Raw genomic sequence first — 25,897 nt, 5'->3', positions numbered from 1 at the left:
ACTTGAGTAGGAATACTTGAATATAAATTTTAACAGTTCAAACATAAATGCTATCAGGTAACCAAGGATGTCAATTTGTATCTTCCAAAAAATACTTTAAAAGGATTGAAATGAAAACATACATGGGAAAACAATGAGCTCAATTCTATATACAATTCTGAATACAATTCTGTAAGTGACAATCATTTCTCTAGCAAATGACTAGCTATGAGTTTGAATACTGTTCCAGTAAGCATTGTACTGTATGCAGGTTTTCTTCGAAAGGAGTTAAGGAAGTTCTGGGCAGTTAGACTTGTTGTTGGGATAGAATGAAGCGAATGTTGTTTTCTCATCTGCACTAGCTTTCAGTATACAATATATGAATATGGTACTTAGGAACATTATCAAGTGACAAATAATACAGAATTTTGAAGGTCCTTCTCTGGATATATCCACGAACTGAAGTCTAGCTCTCAGCTATTAAAGAGAATGCCTTTTTAGCATGGCATGATTACTTTCTTCTTACTGGGATCAATCTGAGTCCAACTATACTCTTATTATCAATTTCGTTTAAGTACCGTATTTTTCAGAGTATAAGACGCACTGGAGTATAAAACGCATCAAGGTTTTGAAGAGGCAAATTTTAAAAAAAAGTTTTTGCACTCTGCAAACTTCCCCAAAACAGCCCGTTTTTTGAGAAAGCAGGCCCATTTTTTTTTTTTTTAAGGGTATGAATAACCCTTAGGAGGCTTGTAGAGAGCTCCTGGGGACGGGGGTGGGTGGGGGCAATAACAAGCAAAAACTGGCCCATTTTTTACAAAAACCGGTCCGTTTTTTGCAAAAATGGACCTGTTTTTTGTCAAAAAGGGGCATTAGGAAGCTTATAGAGTGCTCCTGGGGGCTGGGGGTGGGGCAAAATTGAGCAAAAAACAGCCGCTTTTTGCTCATTTCTTCCCTCCCCAGCTCCCAGGAGCTCTCTGAAAGCCTCCTACAAGCTATGCACGGCCATTTTAGTGAAGGGGCGGGGTTTCAGGAGGCAAAAAATGCTGTATTCAGTGTATAAGATGCACCTAGATTTTCAGCCTCTTTTTTGAGGGAAAAAGGTATGTCTTATACTCTGAAAAATACGGTATTTTAACATAGATTAATCAGTTTAAACCACAGGTATCAAACTCAATCGCATCATGCGTGACTGAAACTAAAACTATCCCACTCCCATCCGTGGAAAACCTGTCTTCCACAAAACTGGTCCCTGATACCAAAAAGATTGGGGACCGCTGGTCTAAAACAGGGGTGTCAAACTCGATTTCATTGAGGGTCGCATCAGGGTTGTGTTTGACCTAAGGGGGCCAGGTGGGCATGGCCAGGGTGGGTGTGGCCAAGGTGGATGTGGCTGTTTTCACTGGCAGAGGGCTGCAGGAGGCTGTCGCAGCTGAAAACGGACCTCAGGAGGGCTATGTGTGGCCCTCTTGAGCTCCGTTTTCACTGGCAGAGGCACTGTGGGCCAGTACTTCGCTGTTTCCAGAGCAGCCCCGTGGGCCAGATCTAAGCACCCCATGGGCCTGATTCGGCCTCCAGGCCTTCAGTTTGATACCCCCGGGCTACAATATTCAAAGAATATGTTTAATCTTTGAAAGTTATATCACATTGTTAACAAGATAGTGAACTATTGCACAATTTTTTATATAGTTTACTAAGTAAACTAGAAGTGACTGGGTTTCTAGAAATTTACCACCGTGGACTACTGAGAAGGTGAATTGGACAAGTATATACACTGTATCTCAGGAAAGAAGTGAAATAATTTGCATTTTTTTTTAACACAATGATACCTTGAACAGTTTTTCCTAAGTAATCTCCGTGCCTTTCTTTATTGATGACATGTTGGTAGATCTTTCCAGTAGTGATGTTATTGTCCTTGTAAAGGCTAATATCTAAGAATCTTTCATAGTTTCCCAAGTCTAGATCAACTTCTCCACCATCGTTTAGTACAAAAACTTCACCTAAACAAAACAAAGCAGTGATTGTGAAAAATATGAAATACTTGGCAAAATTTGCTATATTGCATTTTTACTAAGATACAATAGATGTTCTACTAAATAGTACTCTTTAATAGTAGGAATAGAAAATTAAGGTATTTCTAGGGTAATTTTTGCTTATAAACATGAAGTCAGAGTAGTAGATTTACTATTTACATGTATAATCATATATACACACAGAGTGAATATCTATGGTGTATATACAGTACAGTACATATACAGTAATATATGTCATGTAGTACAATCATAAATATATTTAGTCAAAGGTATATATTGCTTAATTAAATGAACACACTTTTAATAAGAATGCTTGTGACTGAAATCTAAATATCTATAGAGATTCTCAGTCCTCTAGGTCATGGTTGTCTCAAAGGTTCTTTTTCAAGAGGCAACTGGACTTTCTGGTTTTTCTTTGAAGACATTTCACTTCTCATCCAAGAAGCTTATTCAGCTCTGACTGGATGGTGAGAAATGGAAGGGTTTATACTCTTTGCAGACATTTGTATTCTTTTAGCGAGTTGTTAAGGTCACTTGGAGATTTATCTGTGTCATCAGGGTCATCTGAGTAGTGCAAATGGGTGTGGAGTCTTCTTGGAACTGTTAAAAGGACTGTGTTGTAAATTGGAGATAGATGAAGTAATATCCCTCCCCCTCCATTAAGAGAGGGGTGTTCAATTTTGACATAGATGGCCTCTTTGACCCCTCTTTCAAACCAGCAGTCTTCTCTGTCCAAAATGTGAACTTTGCTGTATTCAAAAGAGTGGCCCATGTCTTTTAAATGCAGAGCTGCATTTAAAATATTTAATTATCTAAATCAGGGGTAGTCAACCTTTTTATACCTACCGCCCACTTTTGTATCTCTGTTATTAGTAAAATTTTCTAACCGCCCAACGGTTCCACAGTAATGGTGATTTATAAAGTAGGAAAGTAACTTTACTTTATAAAATTTATAAAGCAGAGTTACAGCAAACCCCTACCGCCCACCATGAAAGCTGGAATACCCACTAATGGGCAATAGGGACCAGGTTGACTATCACAGATCTAAATTCATCTATTTTTCCTATAAGAATCAAGTTATATATTGGATTGGAAAATTATTTTTCCCAATTAACCAAGAAATCATAAGATTTGATTTTACATTATTACCACTAGTTATATTTTTATACTGAATCTTTTCTAGGCATATAGATATGTTTTACATCTCTACAATAAATTGTAATTTGTAATTCAGTACTAAAAGGTTGAAATCAGAGAGATTACACCTTATGAAATAAACCTAGTTTGGGGTAATGGTTAAAAGAACCAGGCTAGAATCTGAAGACTGTAAGTTCTAGCCCCACTTTAGGCATGAATGCAACTGGGTGACCATGGTTGGGTACTGCATCTATGGAAATTTTCAAACCAAGTTAGACTTCCATGAGTCTGAGATATTGCAGGATTCCTTCTATGGCAGGAAGTTGAATTATTCAAGCTCTACAGATCTTCATAGTAGTAAATATTAAGTTGCATAGAAAAATCAAATGTTCATTATTACATAAAACAGTCACATAAGATGCATGAGACTGAAGTTTAGAATTATAATTTGTAATGCCTGTACTACCTTTCTGGCTGTCAAAGTCTTCTTGCATTTTTTCAGTTATGTATTTGGGAAGAGGAGGAGCTACTAATATTCTGTTATTAATAACAGTAAACTAAAAAAGCTTTGCATCAGGATTCAGTATTACATTTTCAGCACCTTTTGTCCTACAATAGCAATAGCATTTAGACTTATATACCACTTTACAGTGCTTTACAGCCCTCTCAGTTTAAAGTCAGCATATTGCCCCCAACCATTTGGGTCCTCATTTTACCCCCCTCGGAAGGATAGGGCAATGAAATTAATAAAATATATGTTCTGGAATTCCATTTTGTAAAAAAAGTGTCACAAATACCATGTTCATATGGTGAGAACGTTCCAGCATCGATGTTAATGTAGGGGTCTATTTTGATTGCAGTTACTCGGAGGCCACATGATTTCAGGATGGTACCTATGCTGCTTGCAATAATTCCTTTGCCAATACCCGAAATGACACCACCAGTTACCAGGATATATTTCATGGGGAAATTATGGATATGCTGTATCACTTGAGTTGGAATCCTAAAAATGAAAAGGTTAGATACAGATATCTTTATTCACACAGGAAATAACTATCATAGCATATAATATGCATTTAGCATACTATGACTAAAATTAAGAATTAATTTAAGAAATTAAATAATAGCAAGTACATTTATTTATAGTATAATGTAGTTATATTTATTTGCCATCAAAATAAACTGCAAATGACAGACAACTAAAATAGCAATAGCATTTAGACTTATATACTGATTCACAGTGCTTTACAGCCCTCTCTAAGTGGTTTACAGAGTCAGCATATTCCCCCAACAATCTGGGTCCTCATTTTACCCACCTCAGAAAGATAGAAAGAAGACATTAAAACAGCCAATGTTTTTTTTACAAAAACATATGACTTACTTTGAATTGAAATTGTGTAATGTAATTTCAGGTCGATTTAATTTTCTTGTCAATAATGTAAAAGAGATTTACCACTGCTTTGATCTATGGCAATGTTTCTCAACACAGGCAACTTTGAGATTGTGGGCTTCAACTTTTTTAACCCAGTCTGCATTTTTCATGGAAGTCTCTCATCAAAGTATTAATGAGGCCCAGGACCTAGGTTCCAAGGTTTGGCAGATGCTGTTATGCATATCTTCTGGGTTAAATGAGGAAAAACAGGAAATTGCAAAAATGAAAAGTGCAAAAAAGTGCAACTCATGTGTTCAAGAGAAAAGCTGAATGTCAAATACCTCTTTTCTTTCGGATTAGGAAATGGTAAACACCAACACTCAAAGAAGTTTTGGTAGCTGTTAAGTGGTTAGAAGAGAAATATAAAAGATACTTCAGCAGCAGCGAAGTGCAGTCAGGGGAGGCAGGGGAGGCAGGGCCTCCTCACCACTGTCATCATGAAAAGAAAAAAATGTAAAAGGAAAAAGGCAGAGGTAGTTGCTGCCAGAGTCACAGTGGATGACTCTGCTTAGTGTTTAACTGTTTAAAAAAGCCTCTTAAAAAGTGCCCTCTACAGAAGGAGGCGGGAGAACCACGTGTCTCATTTAGTTTATCTTTGTGATCACTCGAGCAGTTAAGCAAGGGTTAAAAGCCGAAAAATTCCTTATGTAGATGAGGCACGTGGTTCTCTCACCTACTTCTGTAGAGGGCACTTTTTTAGAGGCTTTTGTAAACAGTTAAGCAGAGTCATCCATTGGAGACTCTGGCAGCAGCTAAGCCAGCCTGACCTCAGCGGCTCTTGACTTTTTCCTTTTACATTTTTACATTTTCATCATGGCAGACAAGAGCAGAGTTGAAATCCTCTGTGAAACCGCTGGAAAAGGTATGTGGATGGGAGGGAGGGGGAGAAATTCAAAATTAATGTAATTTCTAAGTAATTGTATTATTGTAAGTAATGTGTGTGTCTGTGTCTGTGTCTGTGTCTGTGTGTGTGTGTGTTTTACCCGCCTCTGCTGGAGCGCAGGTTGGCACTTTTTTTTAATGTATCGGAACCATTCCCATAAATAAACGCATTTATTGGGCAGTAGGAAATCCCTCAGCTGAGAAATGTCTGAGTTGAATTTGGCAACCCAGAACTGTTAAAGTGAGGAGGCTGACCATTCAGCAGGCATGTTTATAATCATTTTCCATTTCCTTTCTAAGGGGAACCACTTTAAGTGTGGGGTGTCTTCATTAATATAATCTGCCCATTTCTCCTTCTGATGCTGTTTTGTAGGAGAGGGAAGAAAGATGGGTTCTCCCTTGGTGTGGTAGAGCCCTTCTGAAAGCCCTGCTGCTGTGTCCAACATAGAGGCGTCCCGCATCTATGTCGGACACAGCAGCAGGGCATCCAAAAGCCCTGGCGCTGTGTCCGCCATAAATGCGGGACACCTCTATGTCAGACACAGCGTCAGGGTGTCCAAAAGCCCCGACGCTGTTTCTGCCATAGATGTAGGACGCCTCTATGTCGGACACAGTGGCGGGTGTCCAAAAGCTCCAGCGCTGTGTCTGCCATAGATGTGGGATGCATCTATGGCAGACACAGCGCCGGGGCTTTTGGACGCCCCGCCGCTGTGTCCGCCACAGATGTGGGATGCCTCTATGTCGGACACAGTGCCGGGGCGTCTGAAAGCCCTGCCGCTGTGTCCGCCATAGAGGCATCCCGCATCTATGTCGGACACAGTGGCAGGGCGTCCGAAAGCCCCGGCGCTGTGTCCAACATAGATGCGGGACGCCTGTATGTTGGACACAGCAGCAGGGCATCTGAAAGCCCCAGCGCTGTTTCCGCCATAGATGCGTGACACCTCTATGTCGGACACAGTGGCGGGACGTCCGAACGCCCTGCCGCTGTGTCCGACATAGGGCGGCTTTTGCCCGCTTGCTTCACCAGCCATAAACCTCACCGCACATCACTGTTCAGCAGCAAAAAAAAAAAAAAAAGTAAATTTGCCAAAGATGGTAGATAATGAAAATGAGATCTTAAAGTAGTTAGACCAAGAGAGAGTCTAAGATTGTTTGTCTCCAAGGATGTAAGGACTTCTGGGCTGTTCTTCTCCTTTACTAGCAATCTTCCTGAATGCGACAATCTGCTGGCAAGTGTTTTAGTGGGCTTTCATTTTCTCATGCATGGTAGAAATGTTTGCATTTGCTGACACCTACTGAGGAAACAAGGAATTGTATATCATGAATATGACTAATTTTTCTTATCTGTCAAGCAAAAGCAAACAAAAGCAACTAACTACAGCGGTACCCCGGTACTCAACTGCTTTGAAACTCATTGAATTTGGTACTCAATGGATTTTCACGAGAAAATTTTGTCCCAGTACTTGTCATTGGTTTGGTACTCAATGCTCAAGCTAGAATTTGTCAGTGTCTTGTAATTTGTTACCCTTTCCAGCCGAAACAAAGATGATGTGTTAATTATGTGATAGCCCTTGTCCTGTACACATCCCCTTGTAGTCTTATTTTAGCTTCTGTGGTCATTTTATGTATTTTTGCACTTTTTCTCATCAGTACAGGTAAAGCAAAGTTTCTCTTTTATTTAATCAAAGTATTTATTAATTTTTAAGTTTATTTCTCATATAATGATAAATAACTTTATCATTTTAGATATTACCTTAAAATATGAATTGTCTTTAGTTTGGGAATGCATTCAATTTATTTGCATTATTCCTTATGGGAAAAATTGCTTGATACTTATCATTTTTGATAATCATCGTGCCTCCTAGAACCAATTAACGATCAGTACCAAGATAGCACTATACATATAGACTTAGATGCAGGGGTTCTTCAAATCCACTCTTGGTCATGTGCATGGAGCAAGAAATAGCAAAGGGACTAGTACTCCCATCCAAGGAAGATATACATGCATACATATATACATACATACATTACATACATACATACATACATACATACATACATACATTATATTTAAAAGGTTGGAAGCATGACAGAATGTGATAAAGTTTTATGCACTTGCATATAATGTAAGAAAAGTGAGAGAAAAACCACTTCATCGCTATCATAATATTATAAAAAGAGGTCATCTTGTGAGACTGAATACAGAGGTCAGATGAAGCACTTCAACACCTATTGGGTAATTAAACTGTGAGGATTTTCTAAAAGATACAATATTGGTTGCACAAATCAATAGCTTGAAAACTAAATAACATAAACTCAAGATGGAAAAGGTTGTTAATTGCTTCTAGGCATATATTACATCCAATCTCTGAGGAAGTACATCTTTCAATATCCATTACTGGAGATTAACACTGGGAGGGTTCTTACAGTATATATGTGGGTTTTCCATGGTCAAAGGTCTAAATCAGGTGGTCAAATTCAAGGTGCTTAGATCTGGCCTGGGGAGCTGCCCTGGAAACAGCGAAGGACCAATCTGTGGTACATGACTGCTCTACCAGCAAAAATGGAGCCTGGGGAGCCATTACGGTTGAAAATGAAGCCTGGACGGGCCGCATGTGGCCTCCCTGGGGTCCGTTTTCGCTGACAGAGGGCTGCAGGAGGCCGTTGTTGCTGAAACCAGAGCCACGACGAGTGACATCGAGCTGGCCATGCCCCCTCCCCCAGCCATGCCTCCTGGGATTCCTGACGTGAAACACAACCCTGATGCGGCCCTCAATGAAATCCAGTTTGACACTCCTGGTCTAAATCATTTCTGTTTAAAACAGTAGTGGACTAAAGTCATCTAATCAAGAAAGATTTTGTTTGTTGAATCCATTCAAGACTGATCTACAAACTGTCTCATGGGACAGTATGATAAATCATCTCATAAACTAGAAAAGGACAAAATATTTTGAAAAAAAACATTCCTTTAAACAACTGCGTGATAGATATTAAGCTGATTAAAGATTTTCATTATGAAATTATTTAAAACATTACAGTTGGATTTCTGTGTTAAGCATAATGCCAAGTGAGTGAGATTTTTTTACCTTCTTTGTCCCCTTTTTATTAATCCTCCACCTCTATTTTGCCATAACTTTGGATCTTCTTTTATTAAGCTTTATAGATCTTATTTCCTAAGAAATGCTGTATAGTTTACAACCCAAAAAATAGCAATAGCATTTCGACTTATATATACAGCTTTACAGCCCTCTCTAAGCAGTTTACAGAGCCAGCATATTGCCCCCAACAATCTGGGTCCTCATTTTACCAACCTTGGAAGGATGGAAGGCTGAGTCAACTTTGAGCCGGTGAGATTCAAACTGTCAAATTTCAGGCAGCTGGTAGGCAGCAGTAGTAGCCTGCAGTAGTGCATTCTAACCACTGTATCACTATGGCCCTTTAAATAAAATAAACTTCAAACCGTTACACTAGTTGGTGTAGTTAGAAGAAGATGACTATAGACTTTCAACAGTTCATTTAGTGACCATTCAAAGTTACAATGGCACTAAAATAAGTGACATTTTTCACATAACCATGGGCAGCATGCCCATGGTTATGTGATTTACAATTGGATGCTCGACAACCAACTCAAGTTTATGATGGCTGCAGTGTCCTGGAGTCATGTGATCCCCTTCTAACAAGCAAAGTCAATGGGGAAACCAGATTCACTTTACCACCTTGTTACTAATTTAAGAACTGCATTGATCCACATAACAAATGTGGCAAGAAAAGTCATAAAGTGGACCAAACTCACTTAACAAATTTCTGATTTAACAACATAAATGTTGGGTTCAATTGTGGTCGTGAGTTGAGGATTATCTGTATTTTACTTTCCAAGGATCTGTAAAACCTAAGGTGGAGTTGCTATTTTTTAGTAATGAATAGAGCAGTTGTATGATTGCAAGGCAGACTGAACCACCTGCATTTTAGCTTATTCTGATGTAATTGTCAAATATCTAAATATAATTTGACATAAATGTCAAATATCAAAATCTAATATGAAATTACATTTGTTTGTATAATTAATTATCATAGACTATTTTATAATTTTATTGGTCTATTAGTCCTTCAGAGTAGTTGTACATTATTTCAATTTTTTAAATAAAAAAGAATGGCTAAGAATAATTTTCAGATACATTGACTTTCAAATGACAGTAAGCCTTATTTATCACCTTTGTTAAGAGAGGGCTGTTCAATTTTGACATAGTTGGACTCTCTGATGCTTCTTTCAAACCAGCAGTCCTCTCTATCCAAAATGGGAGCTTTGCTTTCTTCAAAAGAGTGGCCTGTATCTTTTAAATGCAGATAGACTGCTGAATCTTGTCCTGTTGGGTTTGTGCTCCTATGTTGTGCCATGCATTTATAAAGTGGTTGTTTGGTTTCCCCAATGTACAGGTCTGTCTATATATTAGTAGTCTATATATTAGAATAATGTATCTTTTTCTATGCAGATCTGTGCATTGAGGAAACAAAACAACCACTTCATAAATACATGGCAGAACATAGGAGAACAAATCCATCAGGGCAAGAACAAGGAAGTCCAGTTGCTTCTTTAAAAAAGCACTTTTGGGACAACCATGAGCTGGATGATTGAGACTTTCCATAGACAATTGTAGCAAAAAAGGTCGTAAAATGGAGCACAACTCACCTAACAAACATCTCACTTAACAACAGAAATTTTGGGCTCAATTGTGGTTGTAAATTGAAGACTACCGGTATATATACAGTCAGAGGGGATAATCTTGCCCAGAGTAAGAACAGCAATGCTTTTTATGTATCTGGGATTGCTGAAGTCATGCTAACTGAAGCCAATGTAAACATTGAGACTGCTGAGCCTGATTCCCACTCCTGGTTTAAGATACTTTGTGGGCCTAATTTATTTATAAGGAAATCATTATCAACAAATTAAATCATATCTACTATGTACCTAATATATTGCACTTGTACTTTGACAGATATTTCCGATTTATCTGCCAACAATCCTAGGAAACGTTTTCCTTCATTCCTATTTTAAAAAATGAATATTTCTGAGAAACACCTGCCAAGACAATAGACTTCTTATTAACAGCAAAATCCATGTTGAAGCATTTTATTTATGTAGATTTACTCTTCTGCAAGTACTTATATTTTTTTTAAAAAAACATTTTACTGTTAATCCCAGAGATAAATTTAAACAATTACAATTAGTTCCTATGCATTTTATTCAAAAGTAATGCCCAAGAAATTCATTATAGAGGTTACTTTAATGGACATCAATTGCTTTCAAAAAGCTAGATAATTATAATCATTAATTGTTGATCCTACTGGAGATCACCAAGGCTACAGCTTTAAACAGGAAGTCAAAAATGTCCCAGAAAAGCACTAACCACTTCTGTAAGTCTCCCAAAAAAGCTCTTTGAAGAGCATCCATTAGATCCATAGACTTGAAGCTTGATTAGAGCCTATATCTCGTCTGCATCCATTTAGATACAATCCACTTGACTATTTCAAAATATTATTCATTGAAGTAATTTAATTTTAGCTGGCAATGCTTATTTTGCATTCAATTTTCTTTCTATAAAATCTAACTCTTAATTGCATATGGGATTATTCCTTGTTATGGATTTTTCTTTGATTGTCTTCTTCCAAAGTCCCTTGGAATTATCTCTCTGGAGATTCTCTGTTATCTGGATCATAGTTGTCTCAAATGTGCTTTTTCTGCAAAAAGCAACTGGACTGTTTTTTCGAGGAAACTTCATCAACTGATGGGGGTTGATGATGTTTCTGAAACTGACGAAGTTTGCTGGATTAGAAAAGAAAGGTTTGGTTTTTCCTCAAGGAAAAAACAGTCGTTGCCTTTTAAACAAGAAAAAAAAAGCACCTGAGAGTTTCCTTGGAATTATTTCAAATGAACTTTAATTATTTGTTTGTATTTCCACAATTAATATGAGAAAATATATTTGTAGGTGAACAGGGTGAATATATTACGGAATCACGGTAGATTGCAATTCCTTGCAAAGTTGTATTGGACAGATGTATTGACTCTGAACAAACAGTAGTGGATTTATTACTTATCATTTTAAAAAAATACTACTCAGCGGTGTACCTTCCCAGATTTAATAGAGGGACCATAGGGGGGCGCTCATTCGAACGCGCGCGGCCGTTGAAAAGCCGAGAGCCCTGGTTTCGCTGCTGACGTACCGGGATGACGCGACAGGCGGGCTCTCTCTTCCGGAAACAAAGGCTGCCTTCCCAGTAATCTGGGCCCGACGCTCCTGAGACCTAGAACACCGTTGAAGGGGAAGTTAGACACAGTTGGGCTGCTTTGGGGAGCGACGCGAATCTTTTAAGATGTTGCGCGGCCTGAGTGGCTGGTTGGGGATGAATTGGGCGGAAGAAGAAGGAAAGCCGTCTCCTCCCAAAGGGGAAGCAGAAACTGGCGGAGAAGAGGTCCCTGAAAGAGACGCGCCACCGCCGCGCTACGAAGAGGAGGGACTGAAAGGGGGCCCGGACACAGACCCGCTCTTTAATCAGGCCAAGGGGCTTGGCAGTGAGTGTCTCGTTCCGCGAAATCCCCGGCCAAGATCCCCCCCCCCACACCAATCTCTGCTTATTATTATTGTGCTTACAGGCTGCCCTAGTGCAGATCCTACAAATAATCTTTTCTATAAATTGTTTCCTCAGCTCCCTCTCTTTAGGGCACCAAAAATCCGGACGACCGCTAAATGGCAGCAAGAGATATTAAGACCTTTCTGGGGTCGTCAAAAGATTGATTTATTCATTTATTGAACTCGTGTGCTGCCCAGAGTTGTTGGGAGTCAGGGAGGATACAAATTGAATAAAGTTGCAATAAGCATAAGCTGTGCCTGTTTAGCTTCCCTGACACTTATTCCCATGTAAATAAGAATGTTTGGCTATTCCATTTACTCAGCGAAAGTTGCATTAATTTCAGTTAAATGTACTTTGGGTTGCAATTATGGAAATAATAGAATGGAAGGGACCTTGGAGGTCTTCTAGTCCAATCCCTTGCTCAGGCAGGAAACCCTATACTATTTCAGACAAATGGTTGTCCATTCTCTTTTTAAAAACTTCCAGTGTCGGAACTATTCACAACTTATGGAGGCAAGCTGTTCCACTGATTAATTGTTCTGTCAGGAAATTTATTCTTCCTTCCAGGTTGTTTCTCTCCTTGATTAAGTTTCCACCCCTTGCTTCTTTTCCTGCCTTCAGGTGTTTTGGAGAATGGCTTCACTCCCTCTTCTTTGTGGCATCCAGAGATATTGGAACACTGCTATAATGTCACCCCTAGTCCTTCTTTTCATAAAACTAGACATACCCAATTCCAGCAACCGTTCTTTATGTTTATATATTAGTCCTCTAATCATCTTTGTTGCTCTTCTCTGCCCACTTTCTAGTCTCAACATTTTTTACATCATGGGGACCAAAACTGTATTCAGTATTTCAAGTGCAGTCTTAATGTAGCCTAGAACTGTGTTGGCTTTTTTGGCAGCTGCAGCACACTGCTGCCTCATATTTAGGTGATTGTCCACTAGTACTCCAACATCCCTCTTACAATTACTACTATTGAGCCAGGTACCATCTACATTATACCTGTGCATTTGGTTTTTCTTGCCTCAATGTAGAACCTTACTTTTTTCACCAATGAATTTGATTGTGTTAGATCATGCACAATGTTCAAGTCTGTCAAGATCCTTCTGTATCTTAAGCCTATTGCCTGGAGTGTTTGCTATTGCTGCCAGCTTGGTGTTGTCTGCAAATATGATGAGTTCCCTATCTGTCCTTTCATCCAAATCATTGATGAAGATGCTGAAGAATACTGGGCCTAAAATAGAGCCCACTGCATATTTCCCTCCATGTAGAAGCAATTCCATTGAGGATTATGATTCGTTTGCCTTTAGGTGTTTGCTGATTCATTGCTTGATTATCTTTTTCAGAATCTTCCCAGGTGTTGAGGTAAGGCTGATATATCTAGTGTCCTAGGTTCATTTTCTTATTTTTTGAAGATGAGAACACTACCAGCTCTTTTCCAGTCCTTTGGTAGTTCCCCAGATCTTTGAAATATATAGTTCAGTGGTTCTGAGATCACATCTACCAGTTCCTTAAGAACCATAGAGTGTAATCCATCTGATCCTGGTGATTTGAACTAGTCTAGGGTTACCATTTTTTGGCTAATTTAGCTTGTATTCCTAATCTGTTTTTTACAGTACTATTTTTTAATAGGCTGGACTGTGTAAAGAGGGATGCAAAAATGTTCTATTTTCTCCCTGTTGCTTCTCACCTTCTTATTACTTTCTCCCATTAATGGACCAAATGTTTGTTATATGTTGAAAGCAGCTCTTTTTTTTAACTTGTCACAGTTCATTTTGAGCCTTAGCTTTCCTCACTTCATCTTTGCAAGTTCAGGCTATTTGCTGATTTCTGCTTTAGTTATGTGCCCCTCTTTCCACATTTTTTTACTTGTTTGAATAGCTCGGTGGTTTGATTCCCGTGAGTGAATAAACTGGAGGGACAAGAAAGGAGCCTCCCCGGTTTGCCTGAGGGTAAAGATAAAACCACCCCAAAAATTGCTTTCAGAGGCAGCCAGCCATCTCAATGATCCCTGGCTAACAGGTGCCATACACTTAAAAAAAACCAAACCTAACTTTGTTTGAAAGACAAAAAGTCTTCCAATTTATCGGAATTCTTTATGCAGCCATGCTGGTTTCTTTTGAGAGCTGTTATCTTTTTCACTGGTATTGTGCTAATGTATGAAACATGCAAGAACTTCTTCAGGGATGTTGTAATATCCTTTTCTATTTGGTTTCTGAACCACATGAAAAAGCAACACACTCAAATTCCATATTACTATGAAAATCTATGTTTAAAAATGTGTGTTGGTGATGACAGCAGCAATGAATATTGAAACTAAAGCTTATATACAGCAAATGAGTTTTTGGAATAAGGAAAAATCCAGAATTAGGGTTAACAGTTAACAACTTATAGTTTGTGTTTATCAATTAATTTTTTAAACAAATTATAGATTACAGGTTACGATATTATTTAGATAGAATGACTGAAATTCTAGTTTTCATAGCCTTGTTTTGTTGTAGATGAACAAAATAAATAAACAGTACAATTTAGATTAGTGTTACTGAGTTCAGTGAATTTATCATGTACAGTATCTTGGATTTGTCATACTTATTTATTTTATCTTGAGAAATGTTAGTTTCACATCCAAGGCTGTCCAACAAAGAAATCAAAACACGATCCCAAGTACAGTCACTTTCTCAATGCAAGTTAGTTCAAGAATATCTCATGTTGTAATATTCTATACCAGGCACCTACATCTAGAGTACTTCTTCCTGAAGTAATAGCAAATTATTTAAAGTTGTTGATATGCTGATTTATGCACCAGATTATCAATGAAACTGATAAACTCTAGATTGCATGGAAACATGCTTCTCTATGTGAGTTTCCTTACTCCTGACTATTGTGCATTAATTATGCTGCATGTTTTATATCTGCTAGATATAAAATTCAGATATCTAGCAGATATTTGAATAAATCTAAATTTCCATATTCTTCATTCATATTAGCAATTAGTTTCTGAAGTACAGAAAGGAAAGTATTCTGAGTTTAAATGATGTCTTATCTCTAAAAGGTTATATCGTCAGCTTTGCTACAACAGCTACAAAAAAGATATCTGAATCAGTTGCTGAAACAGCACAAACTATAAAGAAGTCTGTTGAAGAAGGAAAAATAGAAAATATAATTGATAAGGTACTTTTGTTGTAAATAATTGCCTATAAAACTGGTATTTTTATTAATCTGCTTTAAGTCATTTTGAAGGCTTTGGGTTTCACAGTTTTGGCAGATGACAGCACCCAGGCACAGATTCTAAGCAGGGTCCAATCAGGAAAATATTTAGATGGGACATTACCATGAAAGTTTAGGTCTGTAGGTTAAGAGTAGAAAGTTGAAAAATCTCCAGGAAGAAGGCAATGGCAAACCACTTAAAGAAAACCATATGATTATGTCCATGTAGTCACTTTAACAGAGTTGGGTTTGAAAAGAGGCTTTATGGAATTAGTCACTAGCTTTATCCCTAAGGACAAACTCTTGTCTTTATGCTACTCATCTTACAAGTTTGTTTGTATTAGTTATATAGATAAGTTTGGTAGCAATTAAAATGTATATACAGATAGTCCTTGACTTTTGACACAATTGGTGCAATTTCTGTTGCTAAACAAGGCAGTTAAGTGAGTCAACCCAATATAGGCTTTTTTGCTATGGTTATAAGAATCACTGCTGTTGTTAAGTGAATCATGTGGTTCTTAAGCAAATCTGGCTTCCCCTATTAACTTTGCTTGTCGGAAGTTGACTGGCAAAGTTGCAGATGGTGATCACATGATTCTGGGATGCTGCAACTATCATAAAAACATACTGTTTGCCAAGTGCTCAATTTTGATCACGTGACTGGGAATACTGTGATGGTTGTAAGTGTGAGGTCTGGTCATATTCACTTTTTTCAATGCTATTGCAATTTCTAATGGTCACTGAAAGAATAGTTGTAAGTTGAAGACCACTTGGAATTTTATTGTATATATCACTCAGACTGAATAAAAGAATGAAGTCCTTTTAGATATTATGCTTATTCAATTGCATGTACTTTATTGAGTTTCTATAGAATACAGAATATTTTATATCAAATAAGCCAAGAATGTGGCCCAATTTACATGACCATATACAGTAGAACATCTAGTCAAGAACACTTCTGACCATTGGGCTCCGACCAAAGAATTCACTTTTTTTTTTCATGGCTGTTTTCCCCTTCCTCGCCCTTTTTTTTTAAGTAAGCGCCAAATTTCCAAAATTAGGTATAGGTCATGACCAAATCGGTTTGCGACCAAACTTATGGAATGAATTATGTTCCTGACCAGAGGTTCTACTGTATTGAACAAACACATCAGAAATATTTTAATCATAATTAGCTGCTTTTGGACTAGTTTTCAGGTTTAGATGAAGAAGAAACATGATGGTTATCAGCAAAGAACTTATTTGTTAAATTAAGATATAATAATCTGAATGTGGAAAAATACTGAATTAGAATGCCATTGCTAATATTATTGACAGTAGCATAGATTTGATTAGTGTAAGAATCTGCAAAGGGGAAACATTTATTTTCAAGATTCATTAAAAGAAACTTATGTTGTTTTTGGTAGCTACTATTTTAGATTGAAGGTGTTTTGTGTGGTTTAAAAGTATGATGGGGAAATGCAGCAAGATCACTTTTCATATTTTTATGCTAAAAACTCTGTTTGAAACTTGGACCACCTCTTTTAGAGTAGTAATATTAGTTATTTCTTTTTTTCTCAAGACTTTAAATTTTTACGTGAGTAGAATAAAAAATGGCGAATGCTGGCATTTAAGGGGAAAGGAAAACACATGCAGCACACAAGCACATTCTATAGTCAGAAATCCCTTTATTTATTTTACATGTTTTGGGGTACCATTGAAATATATAAATCTTACACAGTTTTAGTTTTTTTCACCACTTTCTCCTGCAGGCTACATAAAGAATGGTTGTCAACTTTTTTATATATAAACTGTCCAAATGTATTTTTGAAATGTTCATCTAACTTTTTTCATTTTTCATATTTACCTTTTGTTGTAGACAATTATAGGAGATTTTCAAAAGGAACAAGAAAAATTTGTTCAACAGCAACACACCAAAAAATCAGGTATTTTTTGAATTTGCTACAATAATAATAATCATATTAAAAAGCTTGTAGATTGGACTAGGAAATGTGGCAGGATGTTTCCCAACACACAAGCAAAAACCACTTGCAAGATATTTGATGGAACAACATGTGAAAATAGCTGATTAAAAAAAAAAGTTGAGTTTTATATAAAATATAAATTTGCATTGTATAAGATGATATAACAAAGTAAAACACGAAAAAGCAATATTTATATACTTACAAATTGCAAAGTAGTACATTCCTTACTTGTGCAACAAATTAATTTTTATGAAAGAAAAGGCTTTTATCTTGCAACTTAACATGAAACAATATCCTTGTATAGTAAAGGTATTTAATAGCATATTTATGTTATGTTCTTCCTATAATTAATTAAAACAAACTTATACAATCTCCCCAACTTCAATTCTGTTTTCAGAACAGTCTGGATGAAAATGTGTGCATGTGTGTGGGAGGCATCAATCCATGGATATGAATTTTGTTGGTCCTAATTAATAAACCACCTGGTATATTGCATTGGCTCTGATGAACAAATATTCTGGGGTTCTAACTTAATATTAAAAGTCTCAGCCACTTGATAAAAATGAATACAGTCAGCAAAAGAAATTTGACTGGATTATACTTCTCACTGGAAATCTTGCAATTCAGGTTCATTACGGAAAAAAAAAGTTTTAATCAAATTATAGGTAATATGCCTGGTGTAGGATAAGACATTCAGATCCATGCTTCTCCAATTAGCAAAATTGACAGGAATCAAATGTGCATCCAAGATCAGGAATTATATACAGAAATCTTGTACATATATTGGGACTAAAGCCATTATTTGTTCTTAGGAAACATCAAAATGCTGCAAGAATTATATAGCTTTTCTTCAAAATAAAATGTGTACAGTACATGTATTTTCATGTATATGCCCAACCATTTTGTTTTAGAAATATATGGGTTGGTTATATGGCACAATTTTACTCTCATTGTGGCCTTCCAGGCTGAATCAGATAATCTCCTGTGGGAGAAAAGAAAAAAAATGCTGCCTTCTTACCCCTAGATATATGGAATTCACCATAGATTTATGAATTAAGTTTAATTAACATAATCTAGTTTGCTTCTTAATATTATTTACTGGTTTGAGCATTCTTCTGATGTACCTTAGCAAGAGACTTTTCTTACTTGAAGATGCCAGTTGTTCAGTGGTCTCTTACGGCTGAATGCAATTATATAAATATTCCTTTTCTGCTCACAGAAACAGCTATGCCTCCATGGGTAGACAGCAATGAAGAAGAAACAATTCAGCAACAAATACTGGCCTTATCAGCAGTATGTGGCAGGTTTTTTGCTTTTTATCTTTTGAGTCAGGAGGGGGTGGGGAATCAGCAACCATAAGCTTCCCATTCCTAGCATAAGAAGTTAATGTCTTGAAAATGTACATGTTTGTTACCTAAGGCAGGATTCTAGATATTCAGATATGTAATAACTTCTAAAAAAGCTCTAATAAGAATAAGAGTAGTCATAATTAATAACTCTGTTACGATGTAATACATTTCTCAAAATAACATCATGAGAAATATTTTTTCCAAGGTAATAACAGCATTCAACCTCTGTCGACCACATTTTATTTTACAAAGGATAGAAGAAACTTCCTGCGTGATCCACCAGCAGGGGTTCAATTTAATTTTGACTTTGATCAGATGTATCCAGTAGCCATGGTGATGCTTCAAGAAGATGAGCTTCTGAATAGAATGAGATTTGATCTTGTTCCAAAACAGTGAGTGATCTACCTATATTTGATAAGATATTCCTAATCACTTAGCTATCAAGAATATCACTTAGCTTAAAAGCTACCAATTATTGTTATTTGTTTAATTTTTCCAATTAAAATAAGCCTTGATATTTAATGTGTGATTATCTCTTCAAGGCTAGAGTCAAATCATTTAAAATTATGAAAGCTGATTTTCTTTAAAGGCTTTCTTTGTGAGATATTGTTACTATTTCTCACTATGGAAATGATATACATTGACAAAAATGATATAAATTGACAAAATTTGCATAAGTTGGTAAACATTTTATTTATCTGGATAACTTTGAATGCAATAGACTTGGATATCAAGATATAAAGTTTGTCCATGGTATCCAGTATACTAAAAGGGATCTCTTATATTGAGATCTTACTGTACTTTTGATGGGAAATCATAGGGCACTGGCTAACCTGTTCGCTTATTGATGTCAAGAAAATAGCACATCACAACTCTATGGAGAACTTAGTGAGAGTTATTGCATATATGGGGGGGGGGGAGGAGAGAGAGAGGAACAACATTGTTTATATTTTCCCATCCACTTTACATGCAAATATATGTACTATAATAACCAATTGGATAAAATGTGGCTCTGACTGCACGCCTAAAACCACGTCATGCAAAAATATTGACGGGCAATTAAGGCAAATCCTAATACATAAAATCTGTATACCCAGTGTTATAAAGTAACTACTGACTAACAAAAACATGTGTGCTGTCCTCAGTGTAAAGGAAGAGGTGTTCTGGAGGAATTATTTTTACCGCGTCTCCCTTATTAAACAGTCTGCACAACTTACAGCACTGGCTGCACAGCAAGCAGTGAGAAAAGAAAAGAATGGCAGTGAAGAGGATAGGCAGTTAACAGGTAGCTATTGCTTTAAACAAACATTTAAAAATTTGAATATTTTTTTTAAATTTAAGCTTCTTACACCTTCAATTTCATATGAAATATTCCTTAGATAACTGGGAGAAAACCAAGTTTTTTGCACAAGCATGGCTCATTTGATTTGTTATAAACAAGTTCAACTTCCTTCTGTAGCTAAAATTGAAACTAAAACTGATACAGTACATACAAAGATGTAGTGCCATAGTTATGGTCTAAAAAGAAGATATGTATAACTCATTTCAAAATCTTACTTTGCATATATAATTATTAAATCCATGTAAATGTATTACATCTTGAGTTAAGAATTTTTTAAAAATTTAAAAACACTTCTGCACAGGGTTTTTACACTTCTGTATAGTTTCACTATTCATGGCATGCATGTTAGTTCCTTTTACTATGAAGCCCCTACTCTGAAACTAAAGATAATAGATTATCCTGTTACTTTTGTAGCCATTTCTATCTATTTTGCAGCTTTAAAAGTCTGAAACACTACATTGGTTAGGCATGACAAGGGTTTTGACAGCACAGAGCCAAATCAACAACCTCATTTTCAGGGCCAAATGTCAGGTTAGTGAGGAACTACAGTATTGTCTCTGTTTGTGGATGTGCAGTGTAATCCTGCAGATATAATTCTGATATTTATTACATTTATTTTCATTATTTAAGGACAGCTGAAAGTGTAGACCTAGTTCACAAGGCCTGTTACCCCTTCTATAAACCCCAGAAAACTTCCATCCTTCTCTTCCATTCCTTTTTCTACTTCTTTGTATGTCAAGAGAAGCTATTTTAAGCTTGATTGTGGTTTATAACAAACTACATAGTTCTCGACTTATGACAGCTATTGAGTCCAACATTTATGTTCCTATATGAAACATTTATTAAGTGAGTTTTGCCCCATTTTACAACCTTCCTTGCCACATTTATTAGGTGAATCCCTGCAGTTTTTAAATTAATAACATGACTCTTAAGTGAATCTGGCTTCCCCATTGTCTTTGCTTGTTAGAATTTTGTAAAAGGTGATCATATGACTCCAGGACACTGCAACCATCATAAAGGTGAATCAGTTGTCAAGCATTTGAATGTAAATCAGGTGACCATGGGGATGCTGCAATGGTCTTAAGTGTGAAAAACGGTCATGTCATTTTTTTCAGTGTCATTGTAACTTTGAACGGTTACCAAGTGAACTGTTGTAAGTTGAAGATTACCTATATACTTTTTGCCTCATTCAAATCTGAAAAAATATACCTTGTTAACACCACAATTAAGAAACCAGGATATCAAATCAGTAACAAAGACAAACTACCCTTTTATTACAGACTGCAAACAAAACAAATATTCCTTTGTTAAAGGAAGAAGAGAAGAAAACACAGAAGTACAGGCTTGCTATCCATACATGCAGTAGCAATAAATCACAGCTTGGTATTAATGCCTTTAGAGTCATTCACATGCTTTAAAACATCAGACATTACTAGAAAATACCTTCAGAATCTTACTGTATCTATTTTTCCCCTAGATACTGTGAGGCCAAAGATGCCACCTGTTGCAATCAAATCTCAGCTGAAACATCAAGAGGTAAATTTACATTATATTGCTGATTAAGGTATGCACTTACAGCAAAGATTTTAGAACTTCCAAAATCCAAGCTATTTTCTAATTGCTCCACAAAGCGTTTATATCTAAAAAAAACTAGAAAGTAAAAGAAATGGCTGAAATAAAAGTCTGAATTGGAATTTAAAAAAGGACTAACAGTAGAAACTCTTTTAGTTAAGAGTTTGCTTAAAACTGCCTATTTAAATCATTTTTCTTTGATGATTGTTCTACCCAAGTTATGTTTTCTTAGATTACAAAATCTAAGGATGCAGTAGTTAGTAGCAGTAATACTTTCATCAATGCACCATGCATGTTTTCTTGCAGGAGAACAGAGATGACATGCTAGAAGAAGAATTCTAAAAACATTGTTGGGATCAGATAGATATCTGTATTTTTTCTTGTAATCTGCTATTATAACATAGATATATAGTTATTAATTGAATTGCTAGAAACTACAAGTGTTTTCTTGGTTTAGATATCCTATATCTGTAACTTCAGTGTTTTCTCATTCCTTATAACAGGGGTGTCAAATTGGCGGGCCACGGGCCAGATGCATCACATGAGGCCACTCCCACCTTAGCTCTGCAAAGGGGAAAAATGTCATGTCATGTGACAGCAACGTAATGCCGCAACTTTGACACCCATGCATTATAACAAATGAATAGTATAAATTCTTTAATAAAGTTTGCTTATATTCTTAAATTAATCCTTCTTTAAAATTATATTAAAGGATGATGAAGAGATTTCTACTAGTCCAGGTGTATCTGAATTTGTAAGTGATGCATTTGATGCATGCAACCTGAATCAGGAAGATTTAAGAAAAGAGATTGAACAACTTGTGCTTGATGATGAGAAAAAGGAAACAACTACAGTGGATGGTAAAAATAATTATTCTTCATATTCTAATAATATGGTTTTGCTAGTAAAAAATCCATAAAAAGGTATTTGTTTAAGTTCTCAATTGACCTTTTTTTATCTTAAAATGTTTTGCGCATTCAATTATAAGAGTGTATGAACACAAAATTATAAGTTGGGTATTTTACAGTCCTTAAAGTTAAGGATATGCTTTATTTCCATTTAGAAGAAACTGCAGATTGGGAAAAAGAACTACAACAAGAACTTCAAGAATATGAAGTAGTTACAGAATCAGAAAAACAAGATGACAACTGGGACAAAGAAATAGAAAAAATGCTACAAATAGAAAATTAATCACTTTGCCTGGAATCTTTTTCAAAAACTGACATGAACTTGTTGTTACATTTGGTTCAAGTACTTTCCTCGAGACCCAAAGTTCTTTGTAAAATAAGACTAAAGGCGTTTCATAATCAGGCACAGAAACTGTTGTCAGAAAATACTGTCTATAATCTAGCAAGTTATGTGGCAACTTTTGCTTGTATTTTAGGGATTTTCTAATAATCCCAAATTGTCACAATTAAAGAAATTGCAGAAATGATTTTTGGTTTATCACAAAATAGTACTTGATGTAGAATGATCCAGAACACATGAAGATTTCTTTAAAAATCTGCCTAGAATTGTCTGGATCACTGTATTTGTATTTTCATTGATATTTTCAGATGATTAGAAAATACTAAATGAATGATGAGAAAATAATTCCTGACCATTAGTAAAATTGTGACATTTGCTGCAGTAGAAAACTTGTATCTCAACTACTTTCCTATTAATAATGGCAAGAACTCATGTTGCTGTTTTTCTACTTCTGACCCATTTATAAATAACTCATGAAAATAATCTAAATATGAGCTTTTTCAAAAATAGATCCTAGAATAGCATACACTTGCCTCTTGTTTATAATTAAATGTTGCTTTTAATTAGGGCTTTTGAAATGTTACCATTTTAAATACAAGCACTAAAGGCTTTCACTAATTGAGTAACAGCAAAATCTGTTTGACAATACTCTTCCCTTCACTACCCTAAAAAGATAGTGTTTCAGTTTTGATTGGTGGCATCTAAACCAGCAGAGGATACATGACTAATATTTGTTGAACAAAATAATATCTTCAATGACTTTGAAAGTCATCCAGAATCACAAGTTTTAAAGGAAAACATAGATTGGATCTCTTTAAGACAAAAGTATGCCTTCATTTAAATTTCTAAAATGTATAGAATAATTTATGGTGACTACTAACACTTAAAGACATGCTGTATTTATATTTAATGAGAAATGCAGGCTTAGCCTGTACAACTATTATTCAGCAGTGCTATAAGACATAAAGGAGTACAAAAGTTATATACTGACAATACACACATTGATATTGAAAAGGTGGCTGCTATTGAAAGGCACTTTTTCAGTTGGGTGAAGCAGCAAAAAAAATGCTATGTGGGTGGTATAAAAGGTGTTATATAATGAGACCACTTATTTAATAGTCTAGTAATTAGTTCCCGAAAGTATTAGGATGATTTTTGCTAACCAACAAGATAGCAGTTAAATCATTCACAGATAGTGAGATAGTTTGAACTATCTCATTAATTTCTAAAAAATTCAGAAATATGAACAGTTTGAATGTAGCCAATAACTTGATTCTTTGAAATATTAAAATAATGTAAGATTTTATTTTATGCAAACCTAACATTCATAAGAATTCAAAAAAATGTAATTGCACCCTACAAATATATAAGGATAACAGTCATAAGTTAAGAACAGTCACACTATAAATTAGAAAATACAACTTCCAGAACAAAAAATGTCAGAGTAGATCATACAATATTTACTAGGGAAAGCTAGAGTTTAAACGTTCTTCAACTAAACTGTATTAATAGTAACATTGGATACTTGATCCCAAATTAGATGAAGAAAAAGTATTTAAAGACAATTTTACAGCACTCTCAGCTACTTTTTTCTTTTCAGGTAGCAAGATTCCCACTATGCAGTATCATCAGAGATTATACGAGTTTCAGTCTTAAAAATGAACTCCATATGAGACTGTTGTCAAATGCTATACATATTATTTTTTTTTCAAATAGCCCAATAGTTATTGAAATAGTTTTTCTTCTGCTTTTCCCTTAAAAAAATCAAATATATGCCCTAGTGTGATTTTTGACAAACGAAGCTTCAATCAACTCCCTATTTACTAGGGTTTTTTTTCTGCAGTGAAAATAAATTAGAATCTATTTTCCTTCAAGAGTGAAATGGAAGTATGCAAAAATCCACTTGCATGATACTGATTCTAGCCTCTCAGAAATAAAATATTGTCTCTCTCCTAAATGTAATTGCAAACGTCTTTGAGATACTAAATATTTATCAGTTTTGCATACTGTCTCAATTACTAGGACTTAGGCCTATTCACAGCAATCAATTGATCCAACAAAATTCTAATAATTGAAATGCATGAAATAAGCAATTATCCAACAATCATACTATGGGTCCAGGACTGTTAGAATAGAATAATTTTCAGGGCCTTTTCAAACCATCTCACTTTTATGTCACTCTACATAACATAGCACCAAGACATTATCCAACCAATCATCTAGGCCAGTGGTTCCCAAACTTGGCAACTTTAAGACTTGTGGACTTCAACTCCCAGAATTCTTCAGCTAGCTCTTCTGGCTGGAGAACTCTGGGAGTTGAAGTCCATAAGTCTTAAAGTTGCCAAGTTTGGGAAACACTGATCTAGGCTGTTAGGATGGGGCCGTATCCCACAGCCACGGCCCAAGAACAACATAGTGACTAAATTAGTAGATCAGCAAAATACTGTTGGCATAATATACTTAGACTTCAAAAAGGCATTTGACAAAGTAGACCAAACCTACCTCTTGGTAAGCTAGAAAAAAGTGGGATAGATAGTATCACCACCAGATGAATTTGTAACTGGCTGACAAACTGTATTCAATGAGTAGTCCTTAATGAGTCTACATCTACATGAGCTTACCAAATTTGTGGATGATACTAAGCTAGCAGGAACAGTTAAGACCCTAGATTGGGTGTCGGCAACCAATGGGTCCAGGGCCGCATGTGGCTCTTTGATCCCTCTCCTGCAGCTCCCTGCCGACCTGGTGGTGTGACCTGCTCTCTGCCCTGAGACACTAGCCCGACCCTGTTGCGCGACTTGCTCTCCACCCCGAGAAGACGTGAGCCTTTTTGCAGAGCCACGTGGTTGAAGTGCACCTAGCATTTTCTCTGCACATTTTCTCTGGCTGCTTTTTGCGATTCCAGCCGCAGATCCCTTGGTATTGGCTCAGAAATGAGGGGAACAGGAAGGAGCAGCCGCCACCTCTGGATGCAGGGAAGGAAGAGCTCCAGCTCTCCTGCACAGAGTGGCTGGCTACTCACCTGAGCACGCAGGGGCGGCAGCGGGAGGAGTTGTCGCCGCCACCACTGTGATCCCAGCCCAGGAGGGTATCCCGCTTGTGTGCGGGTGTGAGAGAGATGAGAG

At 36.4% G+C, this 25,897-nt stretch overlaps 2 protein-coding genes across 2 annotated transcripts in view; one reads left to right on the top strand and one right to left on the bottom strand.

Annotated features, from left to right (window-relative positions):
- Nucleotides 1-25,897, bottom strand: part of CTPS2 (CTP synthase 2) — a 103,106-nt gene that overhangs the window by 71,771 nt on the left and 5,438 nt on the right. Inside the window, 2 exon segments of the mRNA XM_032226156.1 lie at nucleotides 1,809-1,979; nucleotides 3,947-4,152. Of these exon segments, the coding sequence (XP_032082047.1) occupies nucleotides 1,809-1,979; nucleotides 3,947-4,152 (377 nt within the window).
- SYAP1 (synapse associated protein 1) lies at nucleotides 11,673-24,160 on the top strand. The gene is made up of 9 exons (XM_032226155.1): nucleotides 11,673-12,031; nucleotides 15,143-15,261; nucleotides 17,156-17,222; nucleotides 18,481-18,554; nucleotides 18,863-19,002; nucleotides 19,756-19,895; nucleotides 21,430-21,488; nucleotides 22,237-22,384; nucleotides 22,588-24,160. The coding sequence occupies exons 1-9, from the start codon at nucleotides 11,833-11,835 to the stop codon at nucleotides 22,713-22,715; spliced, it is 1,074 nt and encodes a 357-aa protein (XP_032082046.1). The 5' UTR covers nucleotides 11,673-11,832; the 3' UTR covers nucleotides 22,716-24,160.

This window comes from Thamnophis elegans, chromosome 11 (assembly GCF_009769535.1).
Source record: "Thamnophis elegans isolate rThaEle1 chromosome 11, rThaEle1.pri, whole genome shotgun sequence".
In the NCBI taxonomy this organism is placed as follows: domain Eukaryota; kingdom Metazoa; phylum Chordata; class Lepidosauria; order Squamata; family Colubridae; genus Thamnophis; species Thamnophis elegans.
The sequence above is the reverse complement of the archived record's forward strand: the minus strand, read 5'-3'. Positions and strand labels throughout refer to the sequence as shown.